The following is a 17660-nucleotide window of genomic DNA, read 5'->3' on the forward strand; positions in this document are numbered from 1 at the left end:
GTGTATTCCCCGCCCCCCCTCCCCCCCCCCCCCGAAATTAATTCTCCTTTTATTTCCCACGTCACAACTAATTTTCTATTTCACTGGTGAAGAGGTGAAGTGTTCAGCACAATGTGGAACAAATTCAGTTTGAAAGTAAACTTCTGGTGTGTTTGCTTCCATTGCTCTGGAGGGTGTTTTATTGTTGGTTTTCTTTGGTTGGTTTTTTAATGCACTCAGGGTGGTTCTTCTAGGTTTAAAATAAAGTAAATGAAGTGGGATTTCTTTAATTTTCAAAATATTAAATCAGTGTCAAGATTGAAGTTATACTGTTCGAAATCTGCTATGGATATTCCTTGTCCTACCTCTGATGTCTTGTCCCTTAACTCCCATATGCTTTCTACATTTAATACCAAGGCCTGCCTGCCTTAGTGTTATCTTGTCACGATCTGAGAGAACTTCATCCACAGCACCTGTCCTTTAAGTCCTGCTACTTTTCCATCTGTTCCAAAATCTCATCTTGCCTGCCTGCCCTTCCCTCCCAGTACCTTTTTGGTGCTAATATTGCAACTGTTTTTAAAACCCTGTGGATTTTTTTCTTATGATTGTATAGGAGATACTGTTCCAAATAAAGCTCAATATATAAATAACTGTGCCCTCATGTTTGGGAGCTTGATTTTAAGCTCTTACAGATTTCTTAAAATCTTTGATTGTAAGATTATTAGGGATGGCAGTGAAAGACAGGCATCCTGCTTTTTTTTTGAGTAGCAAGATGCCTATTTTTAAATGTGTAATTTTATTTTAGAAGAAGAAAATGTGACCAAAAAATATAAAGAAAAAGGTGTTTTAAAAAAAACCCAAACAACAAACCACACCTCAAAACATCTAACTTCTCTTGGCTGCCATACATCACAAGAATGATTAATCACATCAGTGCTGCTAGACTTGAAATAAATGAGGTATTGGCTGAAATAGGTGGCCTGAGTGGCTGACCCAGTTTGCATTCTGGACTGTCAGTCCTGACAGCTTTTTGGGTAACTCTTCCCCAGGAACAGGAGGAAACAAGCACACAGGAGGCATTTCACATGAAACTTTCTGGCTGTTAGTATCTGCAGTAGTGTCACCAAATGAGCTTCAGCTGTACTAAATGTTGGGTCTTTGCCTGTGTTGTAGGGATGGAAGACTGCATTTATTACTTACAGAACAAGCTTTCCCTTTCCTCTTGAGGGCTGGTTCAGCAGAAGTTAGAAAGGCTGTTGCCTTTCATAAGGTAACCCATAAGGTCTTGGGACGGGTCTGCAGTAGTGTTAAGAGGCAGCTCCGTTGGCTGGTGTAGCATCTGTTTCCCTCCTCCAGCAGGCAGATGCTTAGCCTTGGGGTGCTGTGTTCTCTTGGATGCTTTTCTGAAATACAAACTGGCACTTCAAAATACACAGTAAACCACTAGCATGAGTTAAAAGATAAAATTGTCTTAGCGATGTTAAAAAACTGGCATTTTCCCTTCAAAGACTGGAAATTAGTACACTTGGCAGTGCCACCTGCTAATAGCAGTGTCTAACAAGAGGCTGTGCCTTGGGCATGGAACTGAAACTGGCTCCTTCTGAGTCAAGTCTGTCTTGCAAAATATCAATTATGACTGAGGAATTTTAGCAAAAAGCACAGACAGTTCATAGGCTTTCTGTGTAAACACACTTTGAAATGCACCAACTTGAAGAACCATTGAGAAGAGGCACGCATAATCTTTTTAAAAACTGTATTGGGAGAGGAGGGTAAATGAAATATCCTGAAGGGATAACAGCAATTGAAAGAGCAGCTTTACAAAAAGTGTTTCTCCTCCCAGCGATACCAAGTCACAATTTGGGGAGGGGGAGGGTGGGGAAATCTACTCTTTGCCATGCTTTGCCATCTCTTGGTTCCTTCTACATCACAACCTTATTTGAACTTCAGCTTTTTCCCAAAGGAATTATTTAAAAAAAAACAAAACACCACCTTTATTTAAAACGTGAGTCACCTCTATTGGAAGACAGCATTTAGTAATCAGAATGAACTTCATGTCATGGAAGGTTTGTTTTTCTTCTCAGCTTTCTTGCAGTTTATCTGATCTTCCCACGGAATGATTGAAGTATCTACAAATAAATGTCAGCCTTATTTGTTTGTTACACATGTGGAAAAAATTAAAAACAAGTTTATCATTTCTCAGAGTATGCATTCACTGTGGTAATGCTGGTTTCGCAGCTTTGGTCAGAGGATTGGCTGGGTGCTCCTGGAATCTAGAACCTTTATAACTAGATAAGCTCTTGCTAATTACTGATGTAGCTTTGAAGATCTGATTTTTCTTTGCCAATTCTAGTTATTGATTGCATTGGCCATAGGGCAAATTCCATTTACTTTGTTTTTATTTATGCATTATATCTGTGCATGTGCCCACAAGTACATTTGTACACACAGGATTTTCATTTGAGGTCAAAGTGGTTTGGGTTTTTTATTGACAGGGTAACCTGGTGAGATTGAACCCTGATGCAGGATCTAAGAGTAAGCAGCAGGTATACTTAGGTTAAAATGAACTTTTTCTCAGATTAATGGAATTACATGTCTTTCTGAGCTTTTTAATCAAACTGTTTTGTATGCAGGATTCAAGTATCTCTTTCCTTCATTTCAGTATCTTAAGTCTTTGTGTGCTCAGTTTAGGTTTGTTAATAATTAAGATTATCAGTGGCGAGAACTGCCTATTTTCTTATGGGGTCCTTTTTTTGGATGAGAAGTGTCTAGTTAGCTCACATGAAGAAAGAGGTTATTTATTGACTAAGGTGAAAGCATTACAGAATATATTGTCTTTTTTGTATGCAGAACAGTGGGCCCCAATTTGATTGAAGTCCTGCAGTTGACCACTATGTGTTTTTAGCAATAAACAATTAAAAAGTCAGTAATAAAAAATGGTGGGATACTGTGGAAACATCTGATACGAAGTCAAGCATGTTTTCAAAGCAAGTTAGAATCTCGGTTCGAAATTTACTTATAGCTTAAAATTGGGAGGCTGGCTGCTATAGTTATGTATTAGATTTTGTCTCTTGAGCTATGGTAAGTATGAGTCAATCATAAGAACTCTCCAGAATACTTAATGTAAAATTGCTTTTCTCAAACCTAATAAAATTCTGACACTGTACATACAAGCAAATATGAATCTTCCTATTGAATATCTAAGATGAGCTGTCCCCTCACTGATGTTGTAGAAGGGATTTCCTCTGAAAATAAATTAAATTTTCTGACTCTTAACACTTACTTAGTCACAGAGAGCTTAAAAGTTATACTGTCAGATCCTCATCAAAAAGGAAAATTATTTAGAAAAACTTACTTTCCCCTTTGAAGTTTATACTTTAGAACTCATATATATTCCTCTTCTACTTGATAGGTTGGCTTACTGGCACATTAAGTTGCACTTATTTTAAATTTAAAAATAGTGCCTTTTTTTAATTTACATGGCTATCTTTTAAATTGGGTCCATGTGGAATTAATATAACCATGGAAATAAATGTGGAATCAAGATGAAAGCTGCTTTACTTGCAATATTTGAAAGTGGAGTGCAGACGTGTGTCTCAACTATCAAAGCCAATTTTGTAGGTGTATGTACATTTATGTGGGTATGTATGTACACATCTTTTGTGTCCCCAGCTCTTAGAGCTTGTGACCATAACACTTTCATTTGAAATCTGCGCTGTGGAATGACACTTAGAAAGCTGTTTTTGTGGATTGCCAAGTTGCTTCCCATGTGTAGAGATTGTCAGTGAGGCTTTTAAATGTTCCCTTCAAACAGCTTTATCTTCTAGTGCTCCTGTCATTTGGTACCTCCCTAGTATGAAGTGGCTACTTGTATTCCTGATGGACAGCACTGCTATTTAAATGTGGACAGATTCAATCTTCTTTAATCTGCCAGTGATGTTCTCAGGCCCCCGTGAATGGGTGAAACTCCATCATTTGGTTTAAGCATTGTGGAATTCCTAGAAATTGTAGGTACACAGAATCAATGAAGTAAGAGTGAAGTCCTTCAGACTGTAAGAGTTAAAACCATGAGTAAAATCCCAGGTAAAAATATCCATGAGCAAACAAGCTTATTATTCATATTAATGTGACATAGGTACAGTTTTTATCATAGCTGTTTTGTTGATGGTTAAGTATATAAGCTTTGGATGAAAGGCTTTTGAGTTTATGTAATGTGATGGGCATAATTTTATTTTAGGATGTGGCAAATCATCCTCTCCTTCTCTTCCCTTCTGAGTGAAATACTGGGACAACTTTTTGCAAAATAGAGGTATCAATAGGGGAAAGTAATTTTGAGCTGAAAATAGAGAAGCCCCAGTCACTTCTTGGAATAGGGTGACAGGCTGTTTCATGGACAGCACAGACTATCTGGGTATCTGTGAAAATGGTAGCACAAAGCGCAGGGTGGGACTAACAGGGATGTCACTGCTAAGGGGTATGCTTTTCTGGTGGCCCCACTTGTTTCTAATCAAGTTGAAAGACTCCTGGTGAACTTGTTCTGGTAGTCTTTCCTGTCCCGTTCCCCCCCCCTTTTTTTTCCCTCTCCCCCCAACCCCAACTTTGTCATTCTGTTTGTCTTGCCAAGGCTTCAAAACTAACTGTTACTGTACAATGTCCTTGAAGATTTCACGAGGGCCTTTGAAGGTCATTGCAATAGCCATTCTATTACCAAATACACCTTGATAATCACTTCACTTCTTTCATTGCTACTCTGTGCAGTCAAGTACATGACATTGCTAATAAGTTTATTTTTCTCTCATTGATAGTTTTCCTCTGAATTTCTTTTACTTATTTGAAGCTTTTCTGTAGCACTGTTGTGTGCTTTGGTCACATATATTACATACTGATGGGTTCTTAAAGAAGACATAAAGAATCGCAACCTAGACTTGCAGGACTGCTTGCTTTTCAGCAGGACTAGAATATTTAGGACTCTTGGCATGAAGATATTAAATGGTTTTACATAATTAGTACAAAATCATATAATAGCTTGGAATATAATTTTGGCAGAGCAAAGAGATATACTTGCTTTACACTTACTTAATGTGATGATCTTGTGATCTTTGCTGTTAGTCATATTTAAGCCTGTACTATGTCAATTTTTATATGGATTTGACCATAGACTTGTGTCGGAACTGGGGCAATAATTTGAAATGGTCTAGTCTGTGTAGGACATTCATTTTAGTGGGCTTGTCTCCTGCCAAGTAAACTGTGAGACATGCTATCCCATTACCCTCAATATAAAAGATCAAATGTGTTGGCATAACAAACGTGGTGCAGCCAAATCTGAAACATCTTTGGCTACACATTGTGGTGTCATTTGTCAGAATTTATGAAGTCACAGAACAGCCCATGTCAATGCAGCTGATGCTTGAGTAAACCTCTTCTAAAGTATTGATTATATACAACAGAACAGTGTTTCTGGCTTGGTCATTGTCCTCTTTGCTGTCTCTCCCCCAGACACACACGCTGCTTTGCCTGCCTTGAAGGAATAATGTTAAGGCATTGAAGGGAGAGGATACTGGAGTAATGCTACCAGACTGTCTGCTAAGATGTCATGATGGGGCAATGTTCAGGCTTCTCAATCATATTCTATTTTAAGCTAACTTTATCTTTTATTTAAATTGGGTAGACAAATTTGTGATGAAGGTTGGTTTTTTTCTTCTTCCCTTTGCTCACTTTTAAGACAGTGGATAGCTTTGAAAATTTTACATACAAGTGCTTTTATTTCATGTTGGCATACTACCTCAGACACATGAAAAAGTTCAGTGCTGGAACGGTGGGATCTGTTCACCTCTGTAAGCACAAGTTTCCACTAGACCAGATAGGATTATGGAATGCACATCAAGGTAAGAGTAGAGTTCAGGATGTATATTTGAGCCTATCCTTTCAGTGATGCTTCACCAGGTTATTCTCTCCTCTTGGATACAAAGTTGGGGCATGGGGGTAGGACTCTCCAATTTATCTCCATGTGTAAAATCTTTTCATTGCAGTCAACTAGGTTTTAACTTGTTTTCCTGTGTTTTCCCACTGTCTGTGGACATATTGCTTTAAATTAGGATAAGGCTATGGAAGGAGACAGTGTTCTACTCCTTGAGGGAGGGAAGCAGTGGTGTTTTGGTTCTTATGCCCCTAGGTTATGATGTCCAACTGAGAAGTCTGCTAGCTAGTAAAAAAAATTACTCCCTTCAACCAATTAATTTTAGAAGTAAGGAAAGATAATAGGCAAATGCCCTTTTTAATAGATCTGTATTAACTGAGAGTTAACCTTTTCTCATTTTTAACTATGGTACTAGCTTTATGGTGAAGCATAAACTTTATTAACAAAAAGGACAAACTAGCTGAGGGTTAAGTGGTAATTTCTTCTGAAGATACTTATTTTCTGGTGGACGTAACTCCTGCCCCTGGGGTGGACTTGCATTTTCACTTAGGCTCTTCTTTAAAACTTGTCAGACTCCAGCAAAGATATGCTGATTTAATTGTTTGGTTTGGGTATTGCTGTTTGGTGCCTGGAGAGAGCTCACATACTTGGGTTGCATCAGGAGTTTTTCTAAGTGGATGTTTTACCTATCATAGCCAGTAAGTGAAGCCTTGGAGGGCAGTGCAGGGAGTGTTGTAGAGCATTGCATTTTCTATTGATCCCATCTACTTTAACACCTTAATGCATTTTAATCCCTTACCAGATTCCCTATTACAAGAATAATTTAATTGCAGCATTTCTTCTTGGAGACTGGGAGTCTGGCAAAGCTGTTGTGAAACTTTGGTCATGGTTGGTTTTTTATTTTATTTTTTTACTTTGTGCATTTATTAGCCACGCTGGAAAACCCTGTTACAGACACCCTAGCAATGGGTTGCTTGCTTTTCCTTTGGTGTCAGAGGGCAGGTTTTTTTGTCACAGCTTGCCTTTCAGCCCCACAAACCAAGCTGTCTGGGAAAAACAATAAATCCTCTGGAATTCTCTGTTTTGTCACTTTTGTACCCAGTAGCACAAGATTTTAATAAATAAACTTCCTTATTGCTAGGAAGTAAAGCCATTTTTATAGGTACTGAATGCTTTTAGGCCTTTCATCTCAACTTCTGTGATTCCAAGCAGATTTTGTACTGACCGTTGAGATAAAGTACAGTCTTGGTCAGTTTCTCCTTATTTTCTTTTGTTCTGCGTTAGAGAGGGTACACAGCAATGGTGCACTATGCCTGCTTCACAGATTAATGTCTCCTCACCAAACAGTGCCAGCCTTTTCCGTTCCATGAAAATCTTGTATCTCAACTGCTTGCTATCTTTCCGGACTCTTATGTATGCTGTATTATGTCTTTTTTTAAATGGAGAATAACATGACAAAAATATACATATTTTCTTAGCCCAAGGTGGCCTAATGCCCTACTACATTTATTTTCCTATCCCATTCCTTATGACATCTTGCTGCCTTCGTCTTCATTAGACTTCCTCAATGACACGTTGCAGGTGCAATTTCCTACACATTTATTTTCTTGGACGTTAGCTTTGAGGGCATGTCGGGAGTTATAATGTCCATGATTAAGATCATAGTGAGCTTGCAGATCCCCAGCTCACAGTTACTACAATGAGTGAGTTCACTCATGTGTGGTCCTAGTAAACATCTTGCGTGTGCTTTTTGCCTTGTAGTAGAAGCAAGTAATTAAACTGAGCTGCATTTCTTTGCACAAGCTGTTGGAAGCAGTGGTGAGAAAATAAAGTGGAAACTAATGGTGTACCATGCAGAATCTGTTGCACTGTTACTTCTGTGACAGTGAGCTGGCTACATTTGCTCAAAAAAGAAAAGTTGGAACTTGTCTCAAATAGGCTTATGGATGTTGAAGAGGATGGTGAGCATATATCTATCAAGGATGTTTGTAGTACTTTTTACAATTTTGATTTATTTATTTTTTTAACCCCAGGATCATAGGTTTGAATGAAAAATGTATTGCACCAAACTCTTAAACTGTTTATTGGGTGCATTAGTACTGCAAAGAAAGAAGTGGGAACTTGGAAGGGAACAGAAAGTAGATTTGATTTGCAGTGGGAGAAATAAAAGTAGAATTGAAAGCCAGTTGTATGCACTATGGCTCAATGCTAAATGCTCATAAGCCTGCTCCCTCCCGCAGTGACCTGTACACCAGGCCCCACAGAGCACTTCGCTGCACACAGTGTGTGGATACAGTCACACTTATGTTTGGAGGCTTGATTGTATCTGTGTACTAAGGTGTTACTAAAAAGCTGATCTTAGGTTATTTGCTTGAGGCAGAACTGCAGTTCTGTTACTGCTGGTTTTTTCTCCAGTAGCACTTAAAATTTTAATCTTTAGGTGTAACATGATGCAGGTGGTAGCGGGCAGACTTTGGGGTTTATTTCCACTACCTGATTTTTGATCTGTCTTTTGTTTATGGGAATGCTTAGGAATTGCCTGTCTTCCCCATGGAGGTACCTCATGCTGTAACCTCGGAGGAGGAGTGATTCCCCAGCCTCAGTCAGCGAGTGGGGATAACAGCAGTCAACTGTCAACCTTCCAGAGCCTGTGGTCAAATGTATTCTGCAAACTTGTCCAGGCACAGAGGATGATTTTTGTGGTACAAGTTTTGCGTCTGCTGTTATCCTTGTCCGGGCTCTGTGCACAGTATCACTCTGGCCATGGATGTTCTAGGTGTCAGCTGCTGTCCTGCTATGTGGGAGCATTTATGCATGCAGATGGATGGCTGTGCTAGAACAGCTGCATTAGGCATGCATAGGGTTACAAATGAATGCATTGCTCCAACAGTCATCATAGGCAGAGTGGATATAGCAGATTTGCATAGTAATTTGTTTTGAAGATGTTGGTGACATGGACTGAGGTATGACTTGCTGTGGAATTGTGATTCAAGTTGCTTGCTGTAATTTTGTACAGAAGCATAATCTTATAAAAAGTTTATTCAAAAAAAAAAACCTCTGGTCTGGGGAAGGAAATTTCTGCATGAACACACAGGATTTCAAGAACTTGCTTTTTTTTTCCCCTTCTAGTTACAAAAAGGTAATTACTTGAGACATCAGTTCTTTCCAAGCATTCGGATTTACCAAAATTGCTAAGGCAGGTTTCGATAGTAAGTGAGACTGCTTTCTTGACTCTGCAACATAGAGTTGCAAGTTATTGATATCCTGTAATTTTCCATGAAGACTTAAATCTCTTCCATTGTTGATGAAGTAGCAGTATTATGTAAGTATCTCACTGTAACACTTCTGATTGACATCAAGGTCTGTCCTTCAATTAGGACAGGCAGAGATGGTTTTAAAAAAAAGTTGTGTTCTAGGTTTTTGTCAAAAAGAGCATACTGCCCCAATGTACTTCCTAACATATTCTTTTCAAATATATTTGACCACAAGTTAAGTATGACTTTCTGTGTTGGCTGATAAGAGTACTGGGATGCTCATGTCTAGTTTCTTTTGCTTTGAGATACCTAAAGCAGGAGATGGATTGTAGAACCTGATAGCCTGTTCTAGATGGCATGGTTTAACGTTTGTGTTCAGGGATCATTTGCTGTAAGGCTAATAGCCACATTATCCCGTTGTTCTTTGTTCAATACATGCCCTGAAACACTTAGGCAAATAGTTGAGACTCGACTGTTTTGGTGTCCAGCTGGTTTGCTTCTAACCAAAGTTTTGAGGATGTTGCTGTGTCGGGAATTATTCTGAAAGGTCTCTAAAGAATTTTCACTACTGTTCTTCAACTGCAAGAGGAAATTGCACTCCCTCCAACTTCATGAGAACTTAATTACCATTTCCTTCGGAAGAACATCTGTAGGGCTGTGAATGAGCGAGCTATAACAAAACAAACAACTTCTGTGATACTCCTCCGCCTCCCTGGTTCCTCATGTTCGGTTTCTATTGCAAAGCCCTACCTAGCCTTTCTTCATTTTAGTATACTTAAAAGAAAACAACCCTTTTGAGCCTGCTGCCCACTAATAAAGCAGCCGAATTGGGTTATCTAGCTTGCAACAGAGGTATTCTCATAAAGGATCTGGTAGGTTTTCCCCTATTAGTAATAGAGGGAGAGCCACTGTGCCCTTGATTATTCAAGTCTGAACTGAAAAAAAAAAATGGGGAAATATTAATTGGGGGAGGAGTTAAATCTTTCTCCCACTCCCTTACACTTGGTTTAAAACCTGCCAGCCCCTCTGAGTAATTCATCAGTCATATAAACATTGACCCTAGTTTTTGGACAGGGAAAGTATTAAATGCTTAGCTTAAAGTAAAAACAAAATCCCATACCCCACCAAAGAAGGACATCTGTTTCTAACTTCAGCTTTTTATTTTTTTTATCTTTCATTTTTTTTTGTTGGTAAATCTCCCAGACAACAGCAGTTCTGTAGAGAGTTTAAATATGAAGGAATGGCAGGACGGGCTAAGGGCACTTCTACCGAACATTAACATCAACTTTGGTGGACTGCCCAATGCTTCTTCCCCCTCCAACGCCAACCACAGTGTACCAACGTCCAACACTGCCACCACCGACAGCCTGAATTGGGACAGCCCTGGCAGCTGGATGGACCCCGCAATCATCACAGGTAACCGTTTCTCACTCCTTCAGCTCCGCTGGCAAACCATCAAATGGGTATTTGGCACAAACTGATTTACATCTGGAAAAAAGAAAAAGTCAGTATGCGGTGGTCTCTTCCAGCTTCCATCCACAAAACCTCAAGGGTCCAGGAATTTTTGTGGAACCGCTAGGTATAACAGTGTCACTTAGGCCTTTGCAATGCATGCCCGGGACCTCTGCAGGCAGTCAGGCGGATCAGCATTTATCTATAGGGTCGACGTAGGTGTCCCTTCTGCTGGATGGCATGTCCGGTATGTGCGCCGCTGGTCCTGAGGCACGGAAGGCATTCACTGGACTTTGTTATTTAAAAAGGGACGTACTCCACTTGTTTATAAAGCTCTCTTTTATAAGGCTGTCTGGTTGTGTTTCCCTGTTAGAGAGGCTGAAGCATGATTCAAGTAGGCAGAGTAGGAGGTGAAGCATGCAGTGTACTGGTAGTTTGGTGTGGTAAGGTCACGTCAACAGGGATGCAGTCCTTGCACAGGATGTTTGATAGAAAAATGTGTGGTTTATGAAGAAGTGCTCTGAGGGGGAGCTTTCTCCTACCTGGATTTTATGTTAAATGTTTTGCGGGCAGGGTTAATTCTATATAATAACGTAAAATGCATTCTCTGTACAAAACTAATCATGTTTTCTCACCGTTGCTTTTTGTTAGGTTAAATTGACCTCCTTCATGCTCAGCTCATTGCTTCTGCTCTGACTTGTCTGTATCCCTGTTTTTTTTCTTCTCTTCATAGGTATCCCAGCCTCCACAGGAAACAGTTTAGACACCCTTCAAGATGACAATCCTCCACATTGGCTAAAATCTCTTCAGGCCCTCACAGAAGTGGACGGCCCCAGTGCAGCGCCATCACAGACGCACCACAGTAACCCCTTCGGCACACAGATCCCTCTGCACAGAGCCAGTTGGAATCCCTACTCTCCTCCTTCAAACCCCACCAGCTTCCATTCCCCACCTCCAGGCTTTCAGACAGCCTTCAGACCCCCCAGTAAAACCCCCACAGATCTACTACAGAGCTCAGCGCTGGATCGTCATTAGGAAAGGAGGAAAAAGAAAAAAAAAGAAAAATAAAACCCAAAACGTTAGAAATGCAGGAAGTGTCCCACCCTGACTCCTCCCCATGCCCACCTACTGTTCCCTGTCATATCTTTCTTTCTGAAGAATCCAGTTCCTGATCAAACCTCCCCCCCAAATGCAATGCCATCACAGGGTCATGAACCGTATCTTTTCGTTAAGTTTCTGCTGAGCCAGTGTTTGAAATACACTGTTTGAAATATTTTCTAACCATTCTATGGGAAAAAAAAAGAGAGAGAGAGGAAAATCAAAATGCAGTCTCAATGCTTAAGGAGAATATTACTGTCTTATGTCTTTTGCACATGAGTATTTCTGCCTAGTGGAAAAGTGTCAATCTGCAGTAGGGGAAAAATGCAATGCAGAATCAAATGCAGAAACATGAAAAAGGTATTTAATTTAAATGAAGTTACTGAACATGTGGGGCAAGCAGTGGCCTAGCATTTATTTTGCATTCAGTGTGGCACTACACAGAGAAATTGCTATGTTGGATTTTTTTTTTGAGAAGGGGATTTCATTGTGTCAGAGTTTGACATGAAGTGTGTTGAAAGACAAAACACTTAGAGCTATGAGTAACTGGCATGTTGCTAAAGAGTGGTTTAAAGAGGGGAGAATAAGATTTTTCTTTTAATTTTGGCTTTAGATTTAAAGTAAACTTTAATGTTTTAAAAGTATTCACAGATTTAATACCTAGCGTATACATAATATAATTATAAGCAGCTGAAACACGAGTGATATTTACTTCAGTCTTTCTGTCTCCTCTGTCAGTCTCTCTTTCTTTTTTTTAAAAAAACAAAGATTCACCTGATTAGGGCACTCTGGGATAGCACTGCATTGGGGCCACATGATCACCATCAGGAGCAACCTCTGACCTCCTCTGCCTGCAGCTTTTACTTAACCCTGTAGTTTCTGGACGTTTGTGCAGTATTGAAAAGACAGGAAAAAAGAAACATAAATAAACATGGTTATAACCTGACGCTAAAACTAAAACCAAGGAAATGTACCTCTTTCTTCAGAATTAAAACTAAAATCTTAAATAAAACAGAAAACTTGATGATGACGACTTTGTGTTTGCTTCTTATTTTTTTTAAACTTGGATTTTTAATTACTGCATCTCGTAGAACTGTATGTCATTGCATATTTTTTTTCCTGTTCATGTAAACTGGAGCTACTTTTTCATGGAAATAGTGCCTTGCACAGTGACTTCTGTATTCAAGGGTGGAAAAAGCATACACACTTCAAATTTTTAAAGGGATTCTGTTGTCTTTATTCATGGCAATAGCTAGAGGCTGTCTGTCTTTAACCTTTATTGGTGGTATCCTTTTAAATCTGAAGCATGAAAAACTCGTTTATACTTTCTGCATTAAATGCCGTGGCACTTGGGACAGGTAGCACGCAATAATGTGTCTGAAGGTGTGGCAGAGAATTCTAGTTACAACTCCCTGTTTCTGTCAGCATCCTTGCTCAAAGGTGTAAAATACTGTCGCTGCACAAGAGGGAATGAAGAGCTTTTAACATACAGAAGGCCTCCAACAAGCTCTCATACTTCCAGCCAGAGATATTTAAAACTAGCAACCTTCGGATTGGGGTGCTGGGTTGATGCAGCTCATGAGGGTGGCAGAGAGCCTGAAATCCTAGAGGTGCCTGTGCAGAAGGATTTCTCGCAGGTGTGAGCTGTGTAGTTCAGGCTGGCTGCCCTGCTATAAAGGTTTGCTGCTGGCAGGGGTGAGGAAGGGAGTTCACATCACCGCTGTGGGCACCTAACGGGAGCAGGGCAGGACAGCCCGGTCACGGTCCAGGGAGTGGGAGCAAGTCCTGAATCAATCGCCGGACAGAGGAACCGGGCGCTGAATCTGCATAAAGTGACTCCAAATATCCTGCTTTGTAAAACATCATTTGTTGATGATTGCCTGCTTTTGCTCTTCTCTTGTCTCTGTTGCTGATAAGCGCTGTATTTACCGTCTGCGTTAAGGAACTGTATGTACTGTTTCTGGACCGGTGGTGTTGCTGCAGATAGTCCTGTGCCCTGGTTACTTGGGAGAACTGCCAGCACTCCCCCACGAAGCAAACTGGTTTTGTCACCCAGTCAGCCCCTGCACAATCCCCCACTGGTGGTGGGAGGAGAAGTGCTGCTTGCTGGGACTGTCCTCTGCTGTGGCAGCGCCTGCTGCTGCCCCTGGCACTGGGGATGCAACCCAGTGGGAACGGTCTGCTGGAGGTGCTGGTGAAAATGCAATGGGGCTTTTTTTGTCTCTCCTTCCCCAGTTGTTAGAGACAGACATTATTCAACCTTTAACGTTTCTCTTTTAGAAGGGTGCCCTTCCTGAGCCTGAAAGTAAGCAGACCTCCCAAAGCAGTTGTAGCTGCTTCCGAGGTACCACAGCAATTCCTGAAGCTGCTGCTGCCTTCGGCTCTTCATTTGTCTCTGTTGCAGTTTAGGATGTGCTTGGGGAAACCTGTGCCTGTGATCTGCTACCACTAGAAAATAGGCTTTGGCCGCTCAGGAGAGCGCTTATTCCCTGCTGCCATACAACAGGTTGTGTGGGCAGCCTGCTGACAAACTCTTAGCTTTCAGGAAAAGGTTTGCAATTAGAATGATTTTTCTCTTTACGGTGACAATGGTGTTATACCATTAAAATGTATCAGTTGATGTGTGGGGGTGCAGATTCTGCTTCTTGTAGCCTAGTTTTGTCTATTGTCTGATGTTGATTCCTGCAGCCCCCCAGTGGGGAAGCAACCTGGCATTTCACTCTGTTCAACTCTGTGGAAATCAATTAGTTTCTCCTGAGGTTTTTGTTGTTGATGGACTCTTAAATTTTGCACAGGAGCCTTTATTGAAAGGAGAGCATCCATGTGTCTCCTTTGTCCCTGTGATCATCTCAGTGCATGGTCTGTTGTTTTATATATTGTATGGACACTTGCAGCTCTTTCTTGCACTAAGCGAAGAACAGTGCTTGACTAAAAGGCTGGTGACCCAGGACTAGCAACACATTTGGTAGATGGTGTCTGGTGGAGATGGAATTGAAGAAAGAGGATGGACCAGACTTCTCCTCCAAAATGGATATGAATGCGTGTTGAGGGAAGGGAGTTGTTAGCCATGAACATGTTGGCACAAGAAGTTGTGTTGCATTTTCAAAGAAGTCTCAATTCGCACATAATAATTTGGGGTCAGCAGTGCTGGACTGATACTAAGGATTCCTGGCTTGTTTTTGTTAAGGGAATGATGTTTCTCTGGATTACAGCAAGGAGTATAATGTCACCTTCTAGGTAAGGAAGAGCTATTGCATAAATTCTTTTTCCTTCTTTTTATAACTTCCATTTCCTACTTATAAGTCAAGTGTGAGCAGGTATATGCCCTTATAAATTCAGTGTCTTGATAGGGCTGCTCTAACCATACTTAAAACAGTATTGCCAACTTCCATGACAGTGTTTAATCATGAAGCTGAGTTTGTATTCTAGTTCCTGAACTCCAAACTTCTGTTTTCCTTCTCTTCCATCACAGACTCTGTTGTCTAAATTTATTCCGCGCCCCCCCCCCCCCCCCCCCCCCCCCCGAGATGCTTGTTTAATCATAGGCATTCAAGATGTTGGATTTTAGGGAAAATGCAGTGTGTTTGGGTTTTCCTGTGGGATGTGGTTTGATTTTGGTTTGGGGTTGTTTTTGATGGTGGTTTTGGGGTTTTTGGCTTTGTAGCTTTGTTCTGTTTTGGTTTGGGTTTTTTTACAGTTTGGTAGAGCTGGCCATACTGCATGTTTGGCTTGAACACCTTTTTTTTTTTGTCTGGGGAGAAAAGGGGTCATGCACCCATTTCCTCCTTCATCCTTGCAAGGGAGCTTAGAAAAATACACTTGAAAAGATTGTAGAACAGTTACTTGGGTGCTTCTTGTTCGCCCCTCTCCTCGGGGTGCATAGAAGTTGCACTAAGTTGCAAAGGAGCTTAGGTTTGGTGTTGGTCTCCAGCACACGTAAATCCACTGCATGGCAGGTGCTGGTTTTGCCTGGGACTAATTCCCTCTGGGGAAAACTGTAGTGCTGGAATAAAAACTCACTGCTCAGAGCTGAGGTGTGTCAGGAAACAGAGAGGTGGCACAGTGCTTGAAGGGTTAGGCCACTGGAGCTGTCACCAGCCCTGCTTGAAGGGGTTGTAGGTACTCATAACTTCTAGAGGGGAGGGAACTCTTCTCCAGTCCAGCTGCCAGTGAGATGAATTTTTGGCACGCACAGAGCAAATAAAGTGAAATGCCATTTGATGTGAATCCATGCATCAAGAGTAGTTGTTGCTTTACATCTTCCAGCAGTGTGTGGCTGTATGGCTAACTATAGAAGTGCTTCCTTCTTCACTGATTTATCATCATCTGTTTGAGCTCGATGTGGATGTAGTAACTGTTGTGCTCCTTCCTTTTTGCCCATATTCCAGCATCTCTTTTCCCCTACTTTGGGACGTTCCACTGATGGGAAACAGCTCTCGGGTACTCTTCTGTTTATGTCTGTGACTGTAAACAAAGCTCCTAAAGAGGAAAAAGGTGAAGTATCATCATGGCATTGGATTACGCTGTAGGAAATGGTGTCACCTCCGTATGCTCTGAGCTATGTGTGAGAGCACTGTGTATGAGAAATATCTTCATCTTCCCTTTTTTCTGGGGTTTGCTTTTGCCCTAGGCTTACTGCTGTTATGTTTATGCGGCAGAGTGAAGGCTCCTGAGATGGAAGCGGCCAAATGAAGTTCTTGCCGTACAAGTACAGGGAGCTAGACCGACTCGTGGGGATGCAGGAGTCTGGTGGAGGTTTGAGGTGAGTTGGGTGATGCTGGGAGCAACAGATTTGTTACCAGCTTTGCTGATGAAAAGCACTGGTTTAGGGTGGTCTGATGCAGTGATACTAGGTGTGGAAGTCATCTGAGCAGAGGTGGCCTCACTGTAGAGGAAAACAGTATAGAAAAGTTCCCGTTAATCTAAAGCCGATGGAGGAGTGATCTGCCAGACCTGTGGTGGTCAGGAGGAGCCCATCTCCTGCAACACAGATGAGGTAGAGTCCTTCAGTGAGATACGGTCATTGCACAGTTACTGTTGCTTTCTCCTGTGAAACCTGCTAGATTACTATTTCTTTGCCCCAGTCCTCAGACTTAGAAACTTGACAAATACCTCTTCATTTCAGAGATGCTTAGAGAGATTGGGACTTGCTGAGCTCTCTCTTCTTCCTACCAGCACGGCAACACTTAAGGTGGTAGTCTAGAAAGCTTGTACTGGCAGAGGGTGGCCATTCTTTTCAAGATCACAACAAATATCTTTTTGGAATTTTATGGCTTTAGCCTTTGAATGTTACAGGCCTCAGCATTAACCTTGCCCAGATCTTCAGAGAGGGTCTGCAACCTCTTCCGTCAGTGCTGGCAGTCCTAGGAGGCTGGTATGCTGAGCTTCACTGAAGAACTTTTAAGTTGTGACCAAAACATGTTTAGCTCTTTCTAGATAAGCATGAGGGCTGAGGTTTCCCATGTGCAGTCTGAAGCTTAAAATCCTGTTTTGTTTTTTTAAAAAAAAACAACCTGAGGGTGCTTTCTCTTTTTGTACAGACACTGAGCAGGAAGCGACTGCTCGCGAGGTTTGCCTGGGACAGCATCGGTGATGAGCTGCCCTTGCAGCCATCTCCGTCCCTCTTCAGATAGTTCCCTCCAGTTCCAGGGCCTTCCTTTCTGTTGGATATTGCACATATATAATTGAAATAAAAAAATAAATGGAAATGTGATACATAATGTATTGCATAATTGGATATTGCATTTGACGTTGCATAAAACATGAGAACTAAACCTGCTAGAGCTTTAGCTTTGCTGTAGGGAGGTGAGGGTCTTAGGAGACCCCCTTCCCTAGCGTGGAGAGAGCTGGAGTTCCTCTGGGGTCGGGGGGGGGGGGGAAATGGTGGGGAGGGCAGCACCTCACGTGTTGCTCTGGTGGAGGAAGGTTGGGTAGATGGTGGCTCCGACAGGAACCTCTGAGTT

The 17660-nt window shown here is 41.4% G+C and overlaps 1 protein-coding gene across 7 annotated transcripts in view; it reads left to right on the top strand.

The window, feature by feature from the left end:
• Positions 1–12730, top strand: part of CNOT4 (CCR4-NOT transcription complex subunit 4) — an 82318-nt gene extending 69588 nt beyond the window's left edge. For 4 of the 7 annotated variants that reach the window (XM_049792193.1, XM_049792191.1, XM_049792194.1 and 1 more), the window contains 2 exons: positions 10351–10563; positions 11333–12730. In XM_049792193.1, coding sequence (XP_049648150.1) covers positions 10351–10563; positions 11333–11634 — 515 coding nt within the window. In that variant the 3' untranslated portion in view covers positions 11635–12730. The remainder of the gene's footprint in view (positions 1–10350; positions 10564–11332) is intronic. The other 3 variants (XM_049792196.1, XM_049792195.1, XM_049792197.1) reach the window with 1 other exon arrangement.
• Positions 12731–17660: the final 4930 nt, after the last annotated feature.

Source organism: Accipiter gentilis, chromosome 34 (genome assembly GCF_929443795.1).
Source record: "Accipiter gentilis chromosome 34, bAccGen1.1, whole genome shotgun sequence".
In the NCBI taxonomy this organism is placed as follows: Eukaryota; Metazoa; Chordata; class Aves; order Accipitriformes; family Accipitridae; genus Astur; species Astur gentilis.